This window comes from Nerophis ophidion, linkage group LG15, assembly GCF_033978795.1.
Source record: "Nerophis ophidion isolate RoL-2023_Sa linkage group LG15, RoL_Noph_v1.0, whole genome shotgun sequence".
NCBI classification, from domain to species: Eukaryota; Metazoa; Chordata; class Actinopteri; order Syngnathiformes; family Syngnathidae; genus Nerophis; species Nerophis ophidion.
In genome coordinates, this window is record NC_084625.1 from 43,692,144 (window position 1) to 43,717,732 (window position 25,589).

At 39.3% G+C, this 25,589-nt stretch overlaps 1 protein-coding gene across 1 annotated transcript in view; it reads left to right on the forward strand.

Annotated features, from left to right (window-relative positions):
• mrc1a (mannose receptor, C type 1a) overlaps positions 1–25,589 on the forward strand; it is a 50,574-nt gene that overhangs the window by 2,060 nt on the left and 22,925 nt on the right. Inside the window, exons 4-13 of the mRNA XM_061922212.1 lie at positions 3,433–3,702; positions 7,567–7,707; positions 11,946–12,125; positions 12,193–12,350; positions 12,418–12,534; positions 15,642–15,757; positions 21,329–21,477; positions 21,569–21,768; positions 21,839–21,954; positions 23,628–23,709. Of these exons, the coding sequence (XP_061778196.1) occupies positions 3,433–3,702; positions 7,567–7,707; positions 11,946–12,125; positions 12,193–12,350; positions 12,418–12,534; positions 15,642–15,757; positions 21,329–21,477; positions 21,569–21,768; positions 21,839–21,954; positions 23,628–23,709 (1,529 nt within the window). The remainder of the gene's footprint in view (positions 1–3,432; positions 3,703–7,566; positions 7,708–11,945; positions 12,126–12,192; positions 12,351–12,417; positions 12,535–15,641; positions 15,758–21,328; positions 21,478–21,568; positions 21,769–21,838; positions 21,955–23,627; positions 23,710–25,589) is intronic.

The window sequence follows — 25,589 nt, forward strand, 5'->3', positions numbered from 1 at the left end:
ACAAATACAACGTTGAAACAACATGCTTTTTGACAATATTTAATCAATGTTGGGTCCTGACGTTGATTTGACCATTGAATTTTGGTAATTTTCCAACCGATATTCTACAACACAAATACAACGTTGAAACAACATGCTTTTTGACGACGTTTAATCAACGTTGGGTTCTGGCGTTGACTTAACCATTGAGTTTTGGTCATTTTCCAACCGATATTCTATTCTACAACACAAATACAACGTTGAAACAACATGCTTTTTGACAATGTTTAATCACTGTTGGGTTCTGACATTGACTTAACCATTGAATTTTGTTTATTTTCCAACCGATATTCTATTTCTAAAACACAAATATAACGTTGAAACAACATGCTTTTTGACGACGTTTAAGCAATGTCGGGTTGTGTCGTTGATTTAACCATTGAATTTTGGTAATTTTCCAACCGATATTCTACAACACAAATACAACGTTGAAACATGCTTTTTGACAATGTTTAATCAATGTTTGGTTCTGACGTTGATAGAACCTTTGCATTTTGGTCATCTTCCAACCGATTTTCTACAACACAAATAGAACGTTGAAACAACATGCTTTTTGACAATGTTTCATCAATGTTGGGTCCTGACGTTGATTTGACCATTGAATTTTGGTCATCGTCCAACCGATATTCTACAACTTAAATAGAACGTTGAAACAATATGCTTTTTCACAACGTTTAATCAACGTTGGGTTCTGACGTTGACTTAATCATTGAATTTTGGTCATTTTCCAACCGATGTTCTATTCTACAACACAAATACAACGTTGAAACAACATGCTTTTTGACAATATTTAATCAATGTTGGGTCCTGACGTTGATTTGACCATTGAATTTTGGTAATTTTCCAACCGATATTCTACAACACAAATACAATGTTGAAACAACATGCTTTTTGACGACGTTTAATCAACGTTGGGTTCTGGCGTTGACTTAACCATTGAGTTTTGGTCATTTTCCAACCAATATTCTATTCTACAACACAAATACAACGTTGAAACAACATGCTTTTTGACAATGTTTAATCACTGTTGGGTTCTGACATTGACTTAACCATTGAATTTTGTTTATTTTCCAACCGATATTCTATTTCTAAAACACAAATATAACGTCGAAACAACATGCTTTTTGACGACGTTTAAGCAATGTCGGGTTGTGTCGTTGATTTAACCATTGAATTTTGGTAATTTTCCAACCGATATTCTACAACACAAATACAACGTTGAAACATGCTTTTTGACAATGTTTAATCAATGTTTGGTTCTGACGTTGATAGAACCTTTGCATTTTGGTCATCTTCCAACCGATTTTCTACAACACAAATAGAACGTTGAAACAACATGCTTTTTGACAATGTTTCACCAATGTTGGGTCCTGACGTTGATTTGACCATTGAATTTTGGTCATTTTCCAGCCGATATTTTACAACACAAATACAACGTTGAAACAATATGCTTCTTGACGACGTTTAATCAATGTTGGGTTCTGACGTTGACTTACCCATTGAATTTTGGTCATTTTTCAACCGATATTCTATTCTACAACACAAATACAACGTTGAAACAACATGCGTTTTGACAATGTTTCATCAATGTTGGGTCCTGACGTTGAGTTGACCATTGAATTTTGGTCATTTTCCAACCGATATTCTACAACTTAAATACAACGTTGAAACAACATGCTTTTTCACAACATTTAATTAACGTTGGGTTCTGACGTTGACTTAACCATTGAATTTTGGTAATTTTTCAACCGATATTTTATTGTACAACACAAATACAACATTGAAACAACATGCGTTTTGACAATGTTTCATCAATGTTGGGTCCTGACGTTGATTTGACCATTGAATTTTGGTCATTTTTCAACCGATATTCTACAACTTAAATAGAACCTTGAAACAACATGCTTTTTCACGATGTTCAATCAACGTTGGGATCTGACGTTAGTTTGACCATTGAGTTTTGGTCATTTTCCAACCGATATTCTATTCTACAACACAAATACAACGTTGAAACAACATGCGTTTTGACAATGTTTAATCAATGTTGGGTCCTGACGTTGATTTGACCATTGAATTTTGGTCATTTTTCAACCGATATTCTACAACTTAAATAGAACGTTGAAACAATATGCTTTTTGACGACGTTTAATCAACGTTGGGTTCTGACTTTGACTTAACCATTGAATTTTGGTCATTTTTCAACCGATATTCTATTCTACAACACAAATACGACGTTGAAACAACATGCGTTTTGACAATGTTTCATCAATGTTGGGTCCTGACGTTGAGTTGACCATTGAATTTTGGTCATTTTCCAACCGATATTCTACAACTTAAATACAACGTTGAAACAACATGCTTTTTCACGACATTTAATCAACGTTGGGTTCTGACGTTGACTTAACCATTTAATTTTGGTAATTTTCCAACCGATATTCTACAACACAAATACAACGTTGAAACAATATGCTTTATGACGACGTTTAATCAATGTTGGGTTCTGACGTTAGTTTGACCATTGAGTTTTGGTCATTTTTCAACCGATATTCTATTCTACAACACAAATACGACATTGAAACAACATGCGTTTTGACAATTGTTTCATCAATGTTGGGTCCTGACGTTGAGTTGACCATTGAATTTTGGTCATTTTCCAACCGATATTCTACAACTTAAATACAATGTTGAAACAACATGCTTTTTCACGACATTTAATCAACGTTGGGTTCTGACGTTGACTTAACCATTTAATTTTGGTAATTTTCCAACCGATATTCTACAACACAAATACAACGTTGATACAATATGCTTTATGACGACGTTTAATCAATGTTGGGTTCTGACGTTAGTTTGACCATTGAGTTTTGGTCATTTTTCAACCGATATTCTATTCTACAACACAAATACAACGTTGAAACAACATGCGTTTTGACAATGTTTCATCAATGTTGGGTCCTGACGTTGATTTGACCATTGAATTTTGGTCATTTTCCAACCGATATTCTACAACTTAAATAGAACGTTGAAACAACATGCTTTTTCACAACGTTCAATCAACGTTGGGATCTGACGTTGACTTAACCATTGAATTTTGGTCATTTTTCAACCGATATTCTATTCTACAACACAAATACAACATTGAAACAACATGCTTTTTGACAATGTTTAATCAATGTTGGGTCATGACGTTGATTTGACCATTGAAGACAAATATCAGTTTATATCGACAAGCAGTTTAGTCGTGCAAAGCTGGATAGCCAGTTAACATCTAAATGTATTTATTTAATTATGTCACATTTCACCCCCCGTAGAAGTTTTATGCCCATTCTGGAAGTATTATGCCTTTAACAAACCGAGGGACTTGTTTCCATCTCTTTTCGCTTTTTAACACAGTTTTATCAGGATGGGATACGGATCCGGTCACAGGGGTCCAGTACCAGAGGAACGTTCTATCAGCGCTGACGTGGCATCAGGCCAGGAAGAGCTGCCAGCAGCAAGGAGCCGACCTGCTCAGCATCGTGGAGCTTCATGAGCAGGCGTACATCTCGGGACTGACCAGCACTTTGGGATCAGCACTGTGGATCGGACTCAACAGTTTGGACTACGATGCGGGCTGGCAGTGGAGCAACGGGAACCCCTTCCGATATTTGAACTGGGCACCAGGTCAGTTCCGTCGCGTTCCATTAAAGAAAATAATCAGAGTCTACACTTCAACATCCAACCTAAAAAAACAAAACAGGGCTGCAAAATTTTATTTTGAAGCCCCCATTACAGAAAAAATTCACACTTTTTTTATTGATGTAGAGCAGGGGTGTCCAAACTTTATCCACTGAGGGCCGCACACTGAAAAATCAAAGCAAGCGGGGGCCATTTTGATATTTTTTATTTTAAAAAACAATACAATATATATATAAAAAATATACATTTCGGCCGCCACTCAGGCTTGATCCCAGGGACCCCAAAGGGTTTTGGTCAAAAAAATATTAAAAATGTGTCATTATTCAGTATTATTTTTATTATTATTCAAGTTTTAAATCTCTGGATCAACATTAGGGGCATCTGTCAATATAATGATTTTAAAGATTTAAGTTGTATGCTCTTTTTGTCACAAAAAAAAGTTTTTTATGGAAAAATCACAAAATATGCAATATTTTCACCCGATAATTTTTTGAAGTGGAATATTTCAGATTATTAATTGGAGCTGTAAAAGGGGTCAATAACTCATGACACCATTGATTTTAATTAATTATTATTTTTTGAGCAATGACACTTAAAAACAAATCACACTAAATTATTGGGGATCCAAAAGGGTCCTACTCAATAAAGTGTTAAAAAATAAATTATACATTTTTTTTACTGTTTACTTTTAACACAATAATCTCGAGATCAACTTCAGATCTGTCCGTCAATTATAAGTTTTATTGTTGTTTATGTTTTTTGTTTGTTCATTTCAGGCCCTTCTTTAAAAAAACAGCTCAGTTTTTTATATGGCAAACACAAAATATGCAACATTTTCCCCAAAAATATCTCAAAGTGGAAAATTTAACTTGACGTAATTGCAGCCTTGAATAGGTCAATAATTCATAATGACATTGATTTTGATTCATTATTATTTTTTAAAGAAAGAAACAGCCTGCATGGCAGCTTTGTGTTATTAGAGAAAACATTGCAACATTTTCTTGTTACATTTCACCCGTTTGCTGCTTTATATCACTTTTTAGGTTTTAAAAATTTTTCAATCGTATTTTTAAAACGTACCGTGGGGCCGTTAAAAAATTACCTGCGGGCCGCAAATGGCCCCCGGGCCGCACTTTGGACACCACTGATGTAGCGCAATTTTTTTTTTATTTTTAACCGACCGCCACTATATTTTTATCCATGACAGAGTGGGAAGGGGCTAGGAATAGGTTTCTGATGAAATTTCATATCAAGCACACTGTCATTCATTAATTATAAATTTTACACTCATTCTGAAGTTTTATTTTGCATTTTTTACGCTATTTTGTTGATTCGGAAACTTTTTTTTATTTAAACTCGAATTCAAGTTGATGCATGTTTGGTACTAAATAAATTTGTGGGAAACAAACTGTTCAATCATTATTTTGTTGTGCAAAACAGCAAATAAAAAAAAAATGAAAACAAATTTGAGTAAAATTAGAATTTTTCATTAAAATTTTCATTCAAAATCAAAAAATTAAAACATGCTTTGCACAACATTCTGACGCATCCGCGACCGGTATTCGATCCCAGTAAGAACTTAATCTAATATTCACAATTTGATTTCGGCTGGGGTAACACTTCGATTCAGAATTGATTCTCATCTGAAACCAATTGCCCCAATATATAATTTGGTAATGTACATTCAAATAAAAACTTTTCAAAACAGGTTACTAGTTACAGAAGCTCCTCTTACGACGTATAGAAAATGTATTAAAAAAAATGTGATTCTTAAAAACAAACTTTTATATATATATATTCTTGTAAACTATGGATTATTAAACTGAATAAATAAGAATTATATTTTTCCAGCATTCCTACCGTCTACCAGCCCGCCACTAAGGCTGCACGCCATGGGGGACAATTTAGATGACAAGAGACATATGTCATTATATACTTATCAGTGATGGAGCAGGAATGGGCTAGGAATAAGTTGCAATGAAATCTTCGTATAAAGTTCCCCGTCTTTCACTTATTAGCGCAAAAAGGCCTCTATTGGGTCAAAATGGGTTTTATTAACTGTTTTAAATACAATCTGCCAGGCATCTTTAGAAACATATAATGCAAACATTCCCTTTTTTTTAAAATTTCAGTTCTTATTTTAGATTTTAGATTTTTTTTCCATTTTAACGACTTGTTGAGTTGTATATTTACATAATAAAGTAAAATACAAAAAGACAAACTCATGCAAATTCTGGAAATTTAGCTCCAGTCACAATTATCAAAAAATAATCCGTTATAAGGGGAGTCCTTTAAATTTCAACTCTTGTTCATTTTGTTGTTATTTAGCCAGCGTCTGTGTTTGATTGTTGGAAAAGTGTTTAAATGTGAGGCATTGAAAGCCACAAAATGCAACGGGTCCATCTGACCCACAAACGTTGGCTGAGTGACAACAATATGAATGTTGCAGAGAAAATTTATCTGCCAGTTTCTGCATCCCACGGAGATTCTTGTTTTGCGTTTCTTCTCCTTCGGTTCCCACATTGTTTATCAACACTGGCTGCTCTCATTTTCTCGCACATTTGACCCTCTGATGTTCTGTGCACCTACACTCTGTCCTCCTGTCTAGACCTTTGTGTGTGTGTGTGTGTGTGTGTGTGTGTGTGTGTGTGTGTGTGTGTGTGTGTGTGTGGTACACAGAACATCAATTTCCACACTTCTTTTAGCAATAATACCAATGTAATATAAATGTGTAGGAAGGGTGTATGGTATGTGGTCATTAAATATGTATTCTGTTATATGTTATTTACAGAAAATGAGCCAAAGTCAGTGAGTCTCAGTTTGAAAAATTAATTAATTGTATCATTTTTCTTTGAATAAAAATTGAAAAAGGGTCCCACAGACCCAAACACCACACAAGATATGTATATAAGACCTAAAAAAAAATAGTTGATCCTCTGCTTATTTTGTACATTTGTACATCTTTTTTATAACTTTATTAAAACAGAGATAACAGATAAAAAAATAACTGTTTTCATTGTAACGTGCATCTTAGTTGTAGTGTTACTTACCAAATTTGGAGGTGTTGAAATCGCCATGTAAAATGGCTAATGCTAGCGCATTTTCAAAAGTTGAGATTTGATGTGTTTTCGAGTGCCTCTTTCCTGCTATGTTTGCGTGGACAATTGTGACATTAGCTACAGGCGGCGCGGCTGAGTGCACTGGGTTGAGAACACTGTAGAAATAGCCGCCCACGCAAATTACTAGACTTCAAAGCATGCAGCACAGGGGTAGCCACTCTAATCAACAGAATACCTGCAGTGAGCAAATCAGACCACGAGATGGTGCTGTATTCACAAACAATCACTCAAATATACACTATTCAGTCGCCTAGTGGTTAGAGTGTCCGCCCTGAGATCGGTACGTCGTGAGTTCAAACCCCAGCCGAGTCATACCAAAGACTATAAAAATGGGACCCTTTACCTCCCTCCTTGGCACTCAGCATCAAGGGTTGGAATTGGGGGTTGAATCACCAAAAATTATTCCCGGGTATGGCCACCGCTGCTCCTCGCTGCTCCCCTCACCTCCCTGGGGGTGGTCAAGGGTGATGGGTCAAATGCACAGAATAATTTCGCCACACCTAGTGTGTGTGAGACAATTATAGGTATTAACTTATTAACTTTAACAACACACTGGAGACCCAACAGTACTCAATTATACTTTAAAATCTGCAATGTACTGATACCGTAGTAATTTATTTGTATTTTTTTGCACAACTAAAGTTACCATGAAATAAATGAGTTGTCTTTATCTGAGTGAACTTCATTGAAAAGTGTAGCAAACAAATAAATCCTTGCATTTTTTTAACAGGGAATCCCTCATCTGACCCGGGCATGAACTGCGCCACCTTGAATGCTGGCAAAGCCTCCAAATGGGAGACCAACCCCTGCACCAAAAAGCTGGGCTACATTTGTCGCAAAGGGACCGCCACAAGTCTTCCCCCGCCGCCAAGTAAGATGACACCATCATCGTTTGTTTTCTTGATTGACTCTTGTTGAATGAAAAATGGATCTCCTCTCATTTTTAATAAGACTTTCTCACCGAATGACACGACCCCTTTTTAAAGGGGAACTGCACTTTTTTTTTTTTTTGTATATCGTTCACAATCATTATAAAAGACATGACGATGGATGTTATTTAAGTTTTCTTCCCATTCCGCCTACAAAGCCCTTAAAAACATTTAAACACCTCCATTGAGGTTTTATATGTGTTATGTAATGTAGTAACAGGCACCTTTTATAATAACATTTAATATTTACGTACTATGATCATTTTAAGCATACGTTAAGAATTCCTTTTTTTTTTCTTCGTCACTGATTATTACTTACTGCAGACTTCATGAGAGCCAACAAATATAATCAAATATAATTTACTGTGCAATGTCTGCTGTCATTAGAATGCTGACTGCTAGAATGTCGCCATTTTCGGGTCCTAAATGGCTGTGAAAGTTTACCAACTTGTCGAAATACCTACTAAGACGTCTCAGGTCCAGGTGAGATGCATGATTTATGATCTAGAATAAACTTACAGGGATCAAGGAAGCAGCAGACTACTCAATGATGTAAACATAGGCACACATGTTAGTGATAAATAGTTGGTCTGTGTTAGCCCTTATAATAACAATATCACTAATACTTGGTTAATATTCAAGTCACAAAATATAAATAGAGTATTGTTGGTGGTTTTTGAACGGTTAAATATTTGCTTTTATGGGAGAAATAGTGGAGTGGACTTTTATGTACATTAGTATTTTGAATGCATAAAAAAACCCATCCCTCGTCATGATTTTCATAATGATTGAACGATTGGCAAAATTCCACGAATATTGCAGTTCCAGTTTAAATTTGGGTCAAAAGTCTGAATCTGCACTTTTTTAATGAACTTTGTCTATCGTTCACAATCGGTACATGAAAGACGTGACGGATGGATTTTTTTCTTCTGCATTCTAACTAGAGATGTCCGATAATGTCGGGCTGCCGATATTATCGGCCGATAAATGCTTTAAAATGTAATATCGGAAATGTATGACTTTTTAAAACATCGCTTTACGTCGTGGTACACAGATGTAGGGAGAACTACAGAGCGCCAATAAACCTTAAAGGCACGGCCTTTGCGTGCTGGCCCAACCACATGATACCTACGGCTTTTCACACACACACGTGAATGCAAGGCATACTTGGTCAACCGCCATACAGGTCACACTGAGGGTGGCCGTATAAACAACTTTAACACTGTTACAAATATGCGCCACACTGTGAACCCACACCAAACAAGAATGACAAACACATTTCGGGAGAACATCGGCACTGTAACACAACATAAACACAACAGAACAAATACCCAGAACCCCTTGCAGCATACTTGATCATTTCGCGATATTGCCATATTTTTGCTGAAAGGATTTAGTAGAGAACATCCACGATAAAGTTTGTAACTTTTGGTCGCCAATAATAAAGCCTTGCCTGTACCGGTAGTAGCAGACGATGTGCGCGTGACGTCACTGGTTGTAGAGCTCCTCACATCCTCACATTGTTCATAATCATGGCCACAGCAGCTAGAGCGATTCGGACCGAGAAAGCGACAATTTCCCCATTAATTTGAGCGAGGATGAAAGATTTGTGGATGAGGATAGTGAGAGTGAAGGACTAGAAGAAAAATGAAAAAAAAAAGGACGAGGGAATTGGGAGCGATTCAGATGTTATTAAACAGATTTACTAGGATAATTCTGGAAAATCCCTAATATGCTTATTGTGTTACTAATGTTTTAGTAAGATTATATAGTCATACCTGAAAGTCGGAGGGGTGTGATGACCGCCAGTGTCTCTGAGGGAAGCTACGGAGGAGCCAAGAAAGTCGTAGCTGCCTCTTTGACAGCTGCAGGAGGAACGACTCAAGCTCCGCTCATGCTTACGGCAAGAGCCGACTTATTACCACAATTTTCTCACCGAAACCTGCCGGTTGACATGTGGTAGAGAACCATGTTCGCTTGACCGCTCTGTTCCATATTAAAGCTTCACAACAAACAAAGAAACACCGGCTGTGCTTGTGTTGCTACAGCCGGCCGAGATACACCGCTTTCCACCAACATCTTTCTTCTTTGTAGTCTCCATTATTAATTGAACAAATTGCAAAAGATTCAGCAACACAGGTGTCCAGAATACTGTGTAATTATGTGATAAAAACGGACTACTTTTAGCCGTGATCGGTGCTGGGAGAACATGTCCGCTACCACCGGTGACGTCACGCGCACGCGTCATCATTACGCAACGTTTTCAACAGGATACCTCGTGGGAAATTTAAAATTGCAATTTAGTAAACTAAAAAAGGCGTATTGGCATGTGTTGCAATGTTGATATTTCATCATTGATATATAAACTATCAGACTGCATGGTCGGTAGTAGTGGGTTTCAGTAGGCCTATAATGGAGGTGTTTGGGTGTTTTTTTAAAGGGGAATATTATCACAATTTCAAAAAGGTTAAAAACAATAAAAATCAGTTCCCAGTGGCTTTTTGTATTTTTTGAAGTTTTTTTCAAAATTTTACCGGTCTCGGAATATCCCTAAATACAGCTTTAAAGTGCCTTATTTTCGGCTCTCTGCGAAGACACTGGCCATTTCCCTGTGACGTCATACAGTGCTGCCAATGTAAACAAACAATGGGAATACCACAGCAAGATATAGTGACATTAGCTCGGATTCAAACTCGGATTTCAGCGACTTAAACGATTCAACAGATTACGCATGTATTGAAACAGATGGTTGGAGTATGAAAATATTGAAGAATAAACTGAAGCTATTGAGCGAATAGCTATTGACGCTATTCATAGCCATAGCATGGCCGAATAGCTGCGTTTGCATCGCCGGTAAAATGTGCGGACCAAACGATCAGGACTTTCGCATCTTGTGACACTGGAGCAACTTAAATCCGTCGATTGGTAAGTGTTTGTTTCGCATTAAATGTGGGTGGAAGGAAACGTAATATAGTTGCAAATGCATCTGCAGGTTATCCATACATCTCTGTGCCATGTCTGCTTTAGCACCGCCGGTAAATAGCATGTTAGCATCGATTAGCGTAGCATGTTAGCATGGATTAGCTGGCAGTCAACATCAACAAAACTCACCTTTGTGATTTCGTTGACTATCGTTGCAAATGCATCTGCAGGTTATCCATACATCTCTGTGCCATGTCTGCCTTAGCACCGCCGGTAAATAGCATGTTAGCGTCGATTAGTGTCGCATGTTAGCATCGATTAGCTGGCAGTCACGCCGCGACCAAATATGTCTGATTAGCACATAAGTCAACATCAACAAAACTCACCTTTTTGATTTCGTTGACTTTATTGTTGCAAATGCATCTGCAGGTTATCCATACATCTCTGTGCCATGTCTGTCTTAGCATCGCCGGTCAAATGTGGAGACACTCTGGTACATTCAATGGGGGTCTGGCGGCAGACACTTTCGCATCTTCGGGCCAGTGGTGCAACTTGATTCCCTCCCTGTTAGTGTTGTTACACCCTCCGACAACACACCGTCGAGGCATGATGTCTCCAAGGTTCCAAAAAATTGTCAAAAAAACGGAAAATAGCAGAGCTGAGACCCGGTTTTTGTAATGTGTTGAAAATGAAAATGCTGGGTGTGTTACCTCGGCGACGTCACGTTCTGATGTCATCGCCTCCAGCGCTATAAAGAGAAAAGTGTTTAATTCGCCAAAATTCACCCATTTAGAGTTTGGAAATCGGTTAAAAAAATAGATGGTCTTTTTTTCTGCACCATCAAGGTATATATTGACACTTACATAAGTCTGGTGTCAATGTTCCCCTTTAAGTGCTTTGTAAGCACGGCTCGTAGAGGCTCCATTATTAGCAAGCTTTTGAAACCTATTGATTGAATATTTATAATGCAAAAACAAATAAAATAACATTCAAGTCTTTGATAATGATTCTGAACTATAGACAAAAGAAATGCAGTTCCCCTTTAAGTTTGTCATGAGGTTGTTTTTTATAACTACCATTGTTCTCTGTTTGAGTAATTACATTTGATCCAGCCTTTTCTGACAATCCACACTACAAAATGACAAAGTCATGTGCCGGGATTCATGCTGGTATCAGTATCAGCCAATACCATAGGCTTCATAGTCCAAAGGTTGTAACGGTACACCCCTTGGCATCAAGTAGCATCTTCTGGTTTCAGTCAAGCAGCCCAGCTTCTGCCCCAATCACTGGGTTCCTTATGGCGGGAACTGTTACTTCCTGGAGAGGAGTAAAAAAATGTGGAAGGACGCTTTGACTGCCTGCCGCAAAGAAGGAGCAGACTTGGCTAGCATTCACAACATCCAAGAGCAGAGCTTCATCATCGCTCAGTCTGGATACAGTAAGGCACACGATCATCGTGGTGGTAAAGAAAATCACTACAATCCTTTCTCGTCTTCAAACACCAGTGGCGAAAGATGTGCTGTGGATTGGTTTGAACGACCGAACCAACCAGATGCTGTTCGAGTGGTCCGACCTCTCCCAAGTCACCTTCACCCAGTGGATGGCGGACAAGCCCTCCCACAGCATCAACCTCCAGGAGGACTGCGTCCTCATCAGAGGAAAGGTCGGTATGGGACCACGTACCGAAAGGGAGGTTTCGACAGTCACATGATTGATCATCGGTTGCGCAGGATGGCCGGTGGGCTGACCACGTTTGCGAGAATGCGTACGGATACATTTGCAAGAAGAAGGCCTCTTCTAAACTGGCTGAAGGCACCCACGAGGAAACCAACCCCGGGTGCAAGCTGGTGAGTGATGCCATCCAATCCAATCCAGTCCACTTTATTTATATAGCACATTTAAAAAAAAACAAGAGACATTTCACAAAGTGCTGCACAGAAGTTGAGACAAACATACTAGGAGTCATTAATATAAAACATTTAACTAAAAAAAGAATAAATACATCAGAGAAAATTAAATACACTAAAATGCCACGACTCAGAGTGCTCAGAGAGTATGGGGTAACGGATTTGGGGTCCACTCCCTGTATGATCAGTGCCAGAGCTTGGTCCGCATCGCCGGCAGTAAGTCGGACCCGTTTCCAGTGAGGGTCGGACTCCGCCAAGGCTGCCCCTTGTCACCGATTCTGTTCATAACTTTTATGGACAGAATTTCTAGGCACAGTCAGCGCGTTGAGGTTATGTGGTTTGGTGGCTGCAGGATCAGGTCTCTGCTTTTTGCAGATGATGTGGTCCTGATGGCTTCATCTGGCCAGGATCTTCAGCTCTCACTGGATCGGTTCGCAGCCGTGTGTGAAGTGACCGGGATGAGAATGTGCACCTCCAAGTCCGAGTCCATGGTTCTCGCCCGGAAAAGGGTGGAGTGCAATCTCTGGGTTGGGAAGGAGATCTTGCTTCAAGTGAAGGAGTTCAAGTACCTCGGAGTCTTGTTCACGAGTGAGGGAAAAGTGGATTTTGAGCTCGACAGGCCCATCGGTGCGGTGTCTTCAGTAATGCGGATGCTGTACCGATCCGTTGTGGTGAAGAAGGAGCTGAGCCGGAAGGCAAAGCTCCCAATTTACCGGTCGATCTACGTTCCCATCCTCACCTATGGTCATGAGCTTTGGGTTATGACCAAAAGGACAAGATCACGGGTGCAAGCGGCCGAAATGAGTTTCCTCCGCCGGGTGGCGGGGCTCTCCCTTAGAGATAGGGTGAGAAGCTCTGTCTTTCAAGGGGAGCTCAAAGTAAATCCTCATGGAGAGGAGCCAGATGAGGTGGTTCGAACATCTGGTCAGGATGCTACCCGAGCGCCTCCCTATGGAGGTGTTTCGGGCACGTCCAACCGGTAGGAGACCAAGGGGAAGACCCAGGACACGTTGGGAAGACTATGTCCCCCGGCTGGCCTGGGAACGCCTCGGGATCCCCCGGGACAAGCTGGACGAAGTGGCTGGGGAGAGGGAAGTCTGGGCTTCCCTGCTTAGGCTGCTGCCCCCGCGACCCGACCTTGGATAAGCGGAAGAAGATGGATGGAATGATGTACACGACTCTCATGCGGGTTTAAAAGCCAAAGATTAAAAATATGTTTTAAGACGTAATTTAAAAGTCATTAAAGAGGGAGCCGTCCCAATAGCAAGAGGGAGGGATATTGTTCCAAAGTTTTGGAGCCACAGCAGAAAATGCACGATGACCTCTGGATTTTAAACAGGTTTTTGGGACGACAAAAAGAAACTGATCAGCTGACCTCAGAGACCTTGTGGGGATGTACATTTTTATAAGGTGTGATTTAAATTCTGGCGCTAATCCATTAAGAGATTTAAAAACAAACAATGTTTTGATATGAACTGGGAGCCAGGGAAGGAATGCTAAAATGGGAGTAATGTTTTTTAGTGCCAGTTTAAAAGCGAGCGATTGAGCGTTTGAGCCTTGGTTCATTACAACGTAGAGGGAGTTGCAGTAGTCCAAACGTGACGAAATAAAAGCATGGATTACCCGCTCAAAGTTGTTAAAAGATAAAACTGATTTTAATTTTTGCTAAAAGTCTTAGGTGATAAAAAACAAATCGTACAACAGACTTTTAATCTGTTGTTCCGATTTAAAATCATTGTCTGGGGGTTTTAAATAAGGCATCAGGGAGTCCAGGCCACTGGGGGGAGCATTCTGTTTTACTTTTGAGTCAAATAAAATTATTTCTGTCTTGTTCTCATTTAAGTTCACAAAGTTTACTGCCAACCATGCTTTTATGTCCTCAAGACCATTTAAAAGTGATTTTAAACTTGTCACTTTTGTTTTTTAAAGGAACATATATTTACATACCATCCGCATAAAGATGATATGATATATATTTTCTAAATGGATGTACACTGAAAACAGGATTGGTCCTAAGATTGAACCCTGAGGGACACCACAGGACAAGGGAGCATAGGCCCCAGCTGAATCATCAATTTAGATTTTTTTTTATTTTTTATTTTTTTAATGAATTTATTAATCAATCCAACAAAACAACACATAATTAATGCAATCAAATTCCAAAACCAAACCCAACCCAGCAACATTCAGAATAGCAATAAACAGCAATTGAGAACACACAAACATGACACGGTACAATCTAAAAGTAGCGAAACAAAAATGAATATTATCAATATTAGTAACAACGGCGTGGCGCAGTGGGAGAGTGGCCGTGCGCAACGCGAGGGTCCCTGGTTCAAATCCCACCTAGAACCAACCTCGTCACGTCCGATGTGTCCTGAGCAAGACACTTCATCCTTGCTCCTGATGGGTGCTGGTTGGCGCCTTGCATGGCAGCTCCCTCCATCAGTGTGTGAATGTGTGTGTGAATGGGTGAATGTGGAAGTAGTGTCAAAGCGCTTTGAGTACCTTGAAGGTAGAAAAGCGCTATACAAGTACAACCCATTTATCATTTATTTAATTTCAAAATAGCAGTGATTAAAAAAAAAACTCATTTACATTATCATTAAAAACGTTAATACAAAAAAATCATTTTAAAAAATTAAAAATTGCAGCGCATCTCATAAGCTTGATAACACACTGTGTCCAATATTTTACACAAAGATATAATAAGTCATATTTTGGTTCATTTAATTCTCAAATTTCAATAATGGATCCCATATTCCAATATATGACTCATTATTATCTAACTAAATGCAGTTTTTTCTATTGATATCATCTCCATAGCTTGTGTTTACCAGTCAGGATGAGTTGGACTATCAACATTTATTCATTTTTTAAATATTACCTGTTTTGTTATTATGCATATTGAAATAAATGCATTTTTACTCTTTGATGACACAATTTAGATTTGGAAAGTTCTGTTTGTCAGAAATGTCCTAGTCATGTCAGCAGAATCCACAAAACCTCAGAGTGAATGACTTCTTTTGGTTTGCACCCATCTATAGGGCGCCGTGAGGTACGGGTCGTATTGCTACACAATCGGAGCTGAGAAGAAAACATTTGATGACGCCAAGCAAGCGTGCTCGCAGCATGGAGGCAACCTAGTTGACGTGGCAGACAGGTAGCTTTTCCTCAAACTGTGGGCCTTTCGTCATGTTATGAAAACAACTAACTTTTCTTTTCTATTGGCACCAGTTTTTGTGTGTTTGGCATCCCTATAAGTACCTGAAATTTAAATTCAAAACATGGAGGTGTTGGTGATGTCTTTTTAAAACTATTTTGCCTTGTTCCAAACAACTGAGAGAATCGCTTTAGTCCAATAGGAAATATACAGAAGGATTCACCAAAAACTACCGTATTTTCCGGACCATAGGGCGCTTGGATTATAAGGCGCACTGCCCATGAAATTTCTATTCTTGATCTTGTTTTATGTATAAGGCGCACCAGATTGTAGGGCGGATTAAAGGAGTCGTCATATTATTTGTTTTTCTAAATGGAAAACACTTTTGTGTGGTCTACATAACATGTAAAGGTGGTTCTTCGGTCAAAATGTTGCATAGATTGTTTTACAGATCATCTTCAAGCAGCTTTTTGACAGTCGTTTCAGGATGCACTGTGGGCGGTCTTACGTATTTACCTGGCTCACCTTAGGCAGCGTCTTCTCCCAGTCATCTTTTTTGTAGCGGTGTAGCGTGCAAGGACGGGAGTGGAAGAAGTGTCAAAAGATGGAGCTAACTGTTTTAATGACATTCAGACTTTACTTGATAAAATAACAACATGCGGAAACGTGTCCCCTGAAAAAATCTTCAACCGGTACTCTAATAACTCTCACCATGTTTTAGCGCTTTCAAGGTGAGTTTACTGACAGATACTGTATAAGTAAGAACTTTACACTACTTTATATTAGAAATGGCAACAGCGGATGATGAATTTCCCGTAACAAGAAGATAGAGAAAAGGAAGAAGCTTATTGACTACGGTGTCTGCACGGACTACAAAGGCGCAACTTTCCAGGATTTATACAGATCCCAAATACAGATCAGCAGGTACCAGGAGGAAAGAAAAGTTTATTTTGCATAATATTGGGAAACAAAAGGCCAAATAATGTCTTACTTTATACACACACCACAATAATACTCGTATGTTGAAGCACAGTACAATCCATCAAGCGGTGCGGCTTCATAGCTTACCAGAGTTGTACTAAAACATTTTGATGGATTTTTGAGCGCCGTGTGTAATGTTCTGTATTTTAAATGGAACATGTAAAATGTTGGTGTTGTTTTGAGTCATATTGCCGTTATAGTACAGTCTACACCTATCGCTTATGTTTGACTGCCATCTACTGGTCACACTTATCATTTCACTATGTACCAAATAAAATTGCTTCGAGGTCAGTAAGCAAAACCAGATTTATTCCGTACATAAGGCGCACTGTCGAATTTTGAGAAAGAAAAAGGATTTTAAGTGTGCCTTTTAGTCCGGAAAATACGGTACATTTAATTGCGGAGATAATTTCTACAATTTATGGCAACGGTGGATAAGTTTGCGCCGATAGGTCCAATAATTGTAGATATAGGCGTACCTCGCCACATCACGTTCAAATTTTGCAGCTTCACTACATTGCTATTTAAAAAAAAAAAAAAATAAAGCATATTGTAAATATTTTTGTCATAAATTTGGTGTTAACGGAAGTCTTATGGGTTAAAGCACCTGGAAAGTATTCAAAATGCTTCCCTTTTTTTTCCAAATTTTATTATGTTAAAGCACAAAATGAAATTAATTTTCGTCCTCAAAATTCTACACACAATACCCGATAATGACAATGTGAAAAACTTTAAAAACAAATATCAAACATAAAAAAAATAAAACAATCACATGTTCATAAGTAATAACAGCCTTTGTTGATACACTTTTGGCAGCAATTACCACCTCAAGTATTTTTAAAATACGATGCCACAGGTTTGGCACACCTATCTTTGGGCAGTTTGGCCCAATCCTCTTTGCAGCACCTCTTAAGCTCCATCAGGTTGGATGGGAAGCGTTGGTTTTCATCCAGGATGTCTCTGCATTCATCTTAGTCTTGTCATGGAGGTGACCAAGAACCTGACGGTCACTCTGTCAGAGCTACAACATTCCTCTGTGGGGAGAGGAGAACCTTCCAGAAGGACAACCATCTCTGGAGCAATCCACCAATCAGACCTGTATAGTATAGTGGCCAGACAGAAGCCATTTCTTTGTTAAAAGATTGCCAACATGCACCTGAAAGACCCTCAGACCATGAAAAACTAAATTCTGTGGTCTGATGAGACAAAGATGGAACTCTTTGGCATGAATGCCAGGCATCATGTTTGGAGGAAACCAAGCACCGCTCATCACCAGGCCAATACCATCCCTACAGTGAAGCATGCTGGTGGCAGCATCATGCTGTGGGGATGGTTTTCAGCTGCAGGAACTGGTAGACTAGTCAGGATAGAGGGAAAGATGAATGCAACAATTTACAGAAACATCCTGGCTGAAAACCAACGCTTCTCATTCAACCTGATAGAGCTTGAGAGGTGCTGGAAATAGGAAAGGGCCAATATGCCCCAAAATAAGCCAAGCTAATTTAAACATGAGGCTGTAATTTCTGCCAAAAGTGCATCAACAAAGTATTGAGTAAAGGCAGCAAAGTAGATTATTTCGTTTTTTATTTTAAATAAAATGTATTTTAAAAACAAATCCCATTGTTATAGTAGGGCAGTGGTTTTTAACCTGGTTGGAGGTACCGAACCCTTCTTTAGTGAAAAATAAATAAATAAATGTCAAATTCAAGACAAAGTTGTATGTTTTTGGTAACACTTTAGTATAGGGGAACATTTTCTAACTAACAAAGACTTAATTTAGAATTATTTGGACACTAGGGGAACATATTCTATGTAATAAAGACTTACTTTAGAGTTAATTGGTTAGGTTTAGGGTCAGGGTTAGAGGGTTAGGGTTATAATAAGGCCAAGCCGAATAAGGCATTAATTAGTACTTAATGACTAGTTAAGAGCCAATATGTTACTAATTTGCAACTAATTAATGGTGAATATGTCCCCATACTAAAGTGTTACCATGTTTTTTTTTACTGGTGCACAAAATCAACCGTGCATGAATATCACCTTGTTCAAACAACAACACTAAGACAGTGCATAAACTCACAACAAATTACACACCTGCAAATCAGTCAGCTGTTGCCCTATCTGTAATATGCCAGCAGGGAGAAGTTTGTATTTACACGAAGAGTCGGGTGTGTTTTGATCTCCGCCGAACCCCTGAGGTCGAATCACCGAACCCCTAGGGTTCCATCGAACCCTGGTTAAGAACCACTGTTGTAGGGTATTGTGTGTATAATGTTGAGGACAAACATGCATTTATTCCATTTTGGAATAAGGCAGTAATATCAATCAATCAATCAATCAATGGTTATTTATATAGCCCTAAATCTCAAAGGGCTGCACAAACCACAACGACATCCTCGGCAGAGCCCACATAAGGGCAACGAAAACTCACACCCAGTGGGACTTTGGTGACAATGATGACTATGAGAAACCTTGGAGAGGACCGCATATGTGGGCAACACCCCCCCAGCAATATTATTTTTCATAATGTGAAAATATTTGATGAATCAATAATACTCTTACCTAAATTTGTTTACCACGGCCAGGCCTGGAACCAATTATCTGTGATAAACAAGGTACAAATGTATATGACAATTTGTTGTTAGCATGTAGCATCCTCGTAATTATTGATACAAGCAAGAAGCTAGTAGGACACTGGCATATTGTATTATACATGTATTTATATAGCGCTTTTTCTCTAGTGACTCAAAGCACTTTACATAGTGAAACCCAATATCTAAGTTACATTGAAACCAGTGTGGGTGGCACTGGGAGCAGGTGTGTAAAGTGTCTTGCCCAAGGACACAACGGCAGTGACTAGGATGGCGGAAGCGGGGATCGAACCTGGAACCCTCAAGTTGCTGGCACGGCCGCTCTACCAACTGAGTTATACAGCCCCATTACGATTGACCAAATGCAATGAGCAATTAGTTTAAGCAGAGGACATTCAGATGATATAAACAGGCTACTTATATTGCGATATCCTTGCATCAATGTACATAGTCGTCAAATAGGGAGACAGGCATTATAATATCAAGTAGCGCTCTATGGATTGAAAGGTGCTGAAAGAGAAAGCTAAATCTTTACCTTTGAGATGCTTTCATTTCCTCGTTTCTGACGTTCTGCAGGTCAGACTCTGGCTCGTACATCTGCACTTGAGTGATGAAATCTTCCGGTGTGTCCATTTCTGATAAAAAGTAGTGTATAGTTCTACACCTTGAATTGATCAACGTGAACTTATTCAAGTGTTACCATTTAGTGGTCAATTGTACGGAATATGTACTAAACTGCGCAATCTACTAATAAAAGTTTCAATCAATCCATCAATGAAATTTGCTAGAAAAGTCTGACCAAACCTTTACATTCGGCAAACTTCATCCGGGAGAATAAGGCCGCCCACAAAACGCCTTGTTTTGATTGATTGATTGATTGATACTTTTATTAGTAGATTGCACAGTTCAGTACATATTCCGTACAATTGACCACTAAATGGTAACACCCGAATAAGTTTTTCAACTTGTTTAAGTCGGGGTCCACGTTAATCAATTCATGGTACAAATATATACTATCAACATAATACAGTCATCACACAAGTTAATCATCATAGTATGTACATTGAATTATTTACATTATTTACAATCCAGGGGGTGGGATGAGGAGCTTTGTTTGATATCAGAACTTAAGTCATCAACAATTGCATCAACAGAGCAATGTGGACATTGAAACAGTGTAGGTCTTATTTAGTAGGATATGTACAGCCAGCAGAGAACATAGTGAGTTCAGATAGCATAAGAACAAGTATATACATTAGAAGTACATTTGAGTTGTTTATAATCCGGGGAGATGGGATGTGAATGGAGGAGGGTTTTAGTAAAGTGTTGAAGTTACCTGGAGGTGTTGTTTTAGAGCGGTTTTGAAGGAATATAGAGATGCACTTACTTTTATACCTGTTGGGAGTGCATTCCACATTGATGTGGCATAGGAAGAGAATGAGTTAAGACCTTTGTTAGATCGAAATCTGGGTTTAACGTGGTTTGTGGAGCTCCACCTGGTGTTGTTAGCCTAACAGTGCCTTGCAAAGTTAAGTTCATGCAAAATTTGGACCCATCATTAATTTTTTTTTTACTGTGTCTACTTTTAAGCAAGACATGGGCCATATTTTCTGCGTTCAATGAATGTTCTTCAATTTGTCATCCCCAAAGTAAGAACTGAACTGGGGCAAGAAAGCATTTAGGTTTTCAGCACCGAAGGCTTGGAATAACTTACAATTGAATATTCAACTTCAAACCCTTGTTACATTAAATGAGTTTAAAGCTTCTGTGAAAGGATTGCAGTGTACCTTGTCTGTATGCAAATGTCATATGAGCAAGTTTTAATGTTGTAAATGTGATGTTTTATGTGTTATTTACTGTTTTTAATGTAACCTTGCTGCTGCCCTTTTGGCCAGGTCTCCCTTGGAAAAGAGATCTTTGATCTCAATGGGATTATTACCTGGTTAAATAAAGGCTAAATAAAATAAAAAAAGTGTGCTGTTTTTCCCCCCCCATGCAGGTACGAGAATGCCTTTTTGACCAGTTTGGTGGGCTTGCGACCAGAAAAGTACTTCTGGACGGGATTTTCCAAAAGAGACAACAAGCACGTATTCACGTGGACCACCAGGAGAAAAACCACATTCACTCATTTTAATGTGGGCATGCCAGGTAGGAACAATTGTATCGGTACACCCCTAATTGTTATAAGCATCGATCGTAAGGCATGAAGTTTTTTTGTTTAAAAAAAAAAAAAAAAAAGACCGAAATCTAGGATGTGTTGCCATGACAACGGGAATGTTTGCTGGCCTGTGGGAGGTGGTCGCCTGCAGCAGCAAGGAGAAGTACATCTGCAAGACGCCAGCAGAGGGAGTGCAGGTGACCACAGTCCCGCCCACCACTCCGGCCCTGAGCTGTGCATCGGGGTGGACGCCTGTGGCCGCCAGAAACGTCTGCTTCAAAGTAGGAGTGCATTATTCACATATCAGACTCCGCGTCCCGGAACCGTTTACCATTTTGACTCCTCGCGCAGCTTTACAAAAAGAAAAGCGATCTGAAGAAGACTTGGCATGAGGCTCGCGACTTCTGCCGGGCGATCGACGCTGACCTGATGAGCATCCACAGCTCACAAGACCTGAGCAATGCACAGTAAGTCCACAGCAATTCTATGTCCGCCAAACCCAGGCCTGGGCAAAATAGGGCCCGCGGCCCATTAAAGGCCTACTGAAATTAGATTTTCTTATTTAAACGGGGATAGCAGGTCCATTCTATGTGTCATACTTGATCATTTCGCGATATTGCCATATTTTTGCTGAAAGGATTTAGTAGAGAACATCCACGATAAAGTTCGCAACTTTTGCTCGCTAATAAAAAAGCCTTGCCTGTACCGGAAGTAGCAGGCGATGTGCGCGTGACGTCACGGGTTGTGGAGCTCCTCACATTGTTTACAATCATGGCCACCAGCAGCGAGAGCGATTCGGACCGAGAAAGCGACGATTTCCCCATTATTTTGGGCGAGGATGAAAGATTCGTGGATGAGGAAAGTAAGAGTGAAGGACTAGAAAGAAAAAAAAGACAGGGCAGATTCAGATATTAGACACATTTACTAGGATAGTTCTGGAAAATACCTAATCTGTTTATTGTGTTACTAGTGTTGTAGTGAGATTATACTGTCGTACCTGAAAGTCGGAGGGGGTGTATATACGAGTTATTACGATAATGTACGTCACAGCAGCTCAGACGAGGAACAAAGCAGAGTCGGCGGGGTTTGTTTCCATAGCAGCCAGCCCCAAACATAACATATGCAGAAGCAAATTTTTAAAACAAATTTTTGCATGAAAGTGATAATATATCATATTGTAGGTGTTTATTACCCTTTGCATTCATATTTTGCTGTGTGTTCCATTTTTGTTGTTTTGTTTGATTGTAAAAGATGTCTGGTCTGAAGTAAAAGAGGATCAAGGTTCGTATGTTGTCAATATTCATTTTTTTATTGTTCATACTTAATCATTTAAATCCCCCTTCATTTATTTTATTGTACATTTTGGGTTTCAGGTTCAAAACAAAAAAACCCCGGAAGATTCCATTCCGATTTTTTAACTGTCCCGTCATAATTTTGTAGAATTCTATCGGACATTGTGTGTTGTGATCCGCTGCCCGTATCATGTCTTGATTTGGATTTTTGAGTCTGTTTGTGTTTTCTGTCAGTTTGGACTCCCTTTTGTGGTTGTTTGTGCACCCGTGGCTTGGTTTCGTCACCATAGTAACTTATTAGTTTCACCTGCCACTTGCTCCAGACGCACACCTGTTTTGTCATTACTGTCTGGTTGCGTAGTTTGTGTTTCACACGAGTAACGATTTTTGTTCCCCAGTTCTGGACTTGCTAGCTTCCGCACTAGGCCTTGTGATTCCTCTAGCTCCCATGCTAGCTCTTTTGTTTTGTCTTTTGTGCCTTGAGCAAGTTTTTTCTTTTTCACAGTCTGTTTTATTTTTAAATAAATCATTTACTCTTACCTTCACGCTGTGTTCGAGCCCGACTGCATCCTAGAGAGAAAGAACCCGCATCACCATGCGACCCACACGTTGCAATTGTGACTTTTGGTATTAGTGTTCCTGAAAAAAGGGGACCCAAACAAATACATACTGTAGAGCGCATTTTTTTTTTACAGCTAAAGGTGTCTATATAATTTATGCACACATACACATTTCCCCCCCCCCAAGACACATTTTTTCTCTCAATGTGGCCCCCGATTGAAAATATTAGCCCAGCTCCGGCATAGTCTGAAATCACGCTAACCAATATTTTGTGCCGTGTGGCCAAGGTTTCATTCTTCAGACGCAGCCTGGATCGGCCTCAGCTCCCTCGGTACCAATGAAGGTTTCATCTGGACTGACGGATCCCCGGTGAGTATTTGTGTGTTTTCCCCTGTGTTTGGCTTAAATATCACCTACACACTAAAAAAAGATGCCGGGTTATTTTGATAACCCAAATCATTAGTTACAAGTGTTGGGTTACTTTTTGGAGTTATTTTTATGAGGAGCGATCAATTTTTTGGGTTATAAGGCATGCTTGGCAACTTTGAGACCTCCGAATTCGGGAGATCTGTGGGGGAGGGTGTTTGAGGTGGGCAGGAGGGCGGGGTTAGGTGGTAGTGGGGGTGTATATTGTAGCGTTCCGGAAGAGTTAGTTCTGCAAGGGGTTCTGGGTATTTGTTTTGTTGTGTTACGGTGTGGTTGTTCTCCCGAAATGTTTGTCATTCTTGTTTGGTGTGGGTTCACAGTGCGGCGCATATTTGTAACAGTGTTAAAATTGTTTATACGGCCACCCTCAGTGTGACCTGTATGGCTGTTGACCAAGCATTCACTTGTGTGTGTAAAAGCCGCATGTATTATGAAGGAATAGTGGACGTGACGACAGTGTGTAGAGGACGCCAAAGACAGTGCCTTTGAGGCACGCCCCCAATATTGTTGTCCGGGTGAAAATCGGGAGAAATTCGGGTGAATGGATACCCCGGGAGATTTTCGGGATGAGCACTGAAATTCGGGAGTCTCCCGGGAAAATCGGGAGTGTTGGCAAGTAGGTTATAAGGGTATTATTTTAAATACATTTCTGGGTTTTAAAAATAATGAACCATTTTGGGTTGTTTTTCAATGGGTAAAAGGCTTTTTTTTAATTTTTCATTAACACGTTAATTTTATCATGGATTAATCTCATTAACATTGTTTACAATCAGAAGTCTTATGTACTTGAACAAATTTGAGCATGCAGTAAAGCACTGCTATGTGAAAAAATATCACTCACATATTGCCTTTGAGTATATTTTAATGGAATGAAAATCATTTTGATCAATAGTTGGGAAGGAGTAGGACAAACCAAATTTCACATTTTTAAGCAACTATTGGGTCAAGGAGCGCTAAATTGCGTAACCCAATGGTTTGGTTGGGAATAACCTAACATTGCAGTGCGCATAACTCAGCTTTTGTGTTGGATACATTAAACCCAATAGTTGGGTTATGAACATACTTGCCAACCCTCCCGATTTTCCCATGGAACTCCCGAAATTCCAACGCCTCTCCCGAAAACCTCCCGGGAATACATTTTCTCCCGAAATTCAGGCGGAGCTGGAGGCCACGCCCCCTCCAGCTCCATGCGGACCTGAGTGAGGACAGCCTGTTTTCACGTCCGCTTTCCCACAATATAAACAGCGTGTCTGCCCAATGACGTTATAACTGTAGAATGATCGAGTTCGAGTTCTTGGTTACTCATGTGGGTTTGTTGTTAGGCAGTTTCATTAACGTCCTCCCAGCGCGGTAACAACACACAACGACAGCAGTCATGTTTTCGTCTACCGTAAAGCAGTTCGCCTGCCGTAAACAGCAATGTTGTGACACTCTTAAACAGGACAATACTGCCATCTACTGTACATGCATATGTGGCAATAACATCTACGGCTTTTAGAGTGTGCACAACTGCGCACACAACAAGAAGACGGCGCAGAAAAACGAGGAAGATGAAGAAATACGCTAAATGAACACTGAAATTCAAGTATTTATTATATATATATATATATATATATATATATATATATGATAAAACAAATATATATATAGCTAGAATTCACTGAAAGTCAAGTATTTCTTATATATATATATATATATATATATATATATATATATATATATATATATATATATATATATATATATATGTATACAAATGAAATACTTGACTTGTTGAATTCTAGCTGTAAATATACTCCTCCCCTCTTAACCACGCCCCGCCC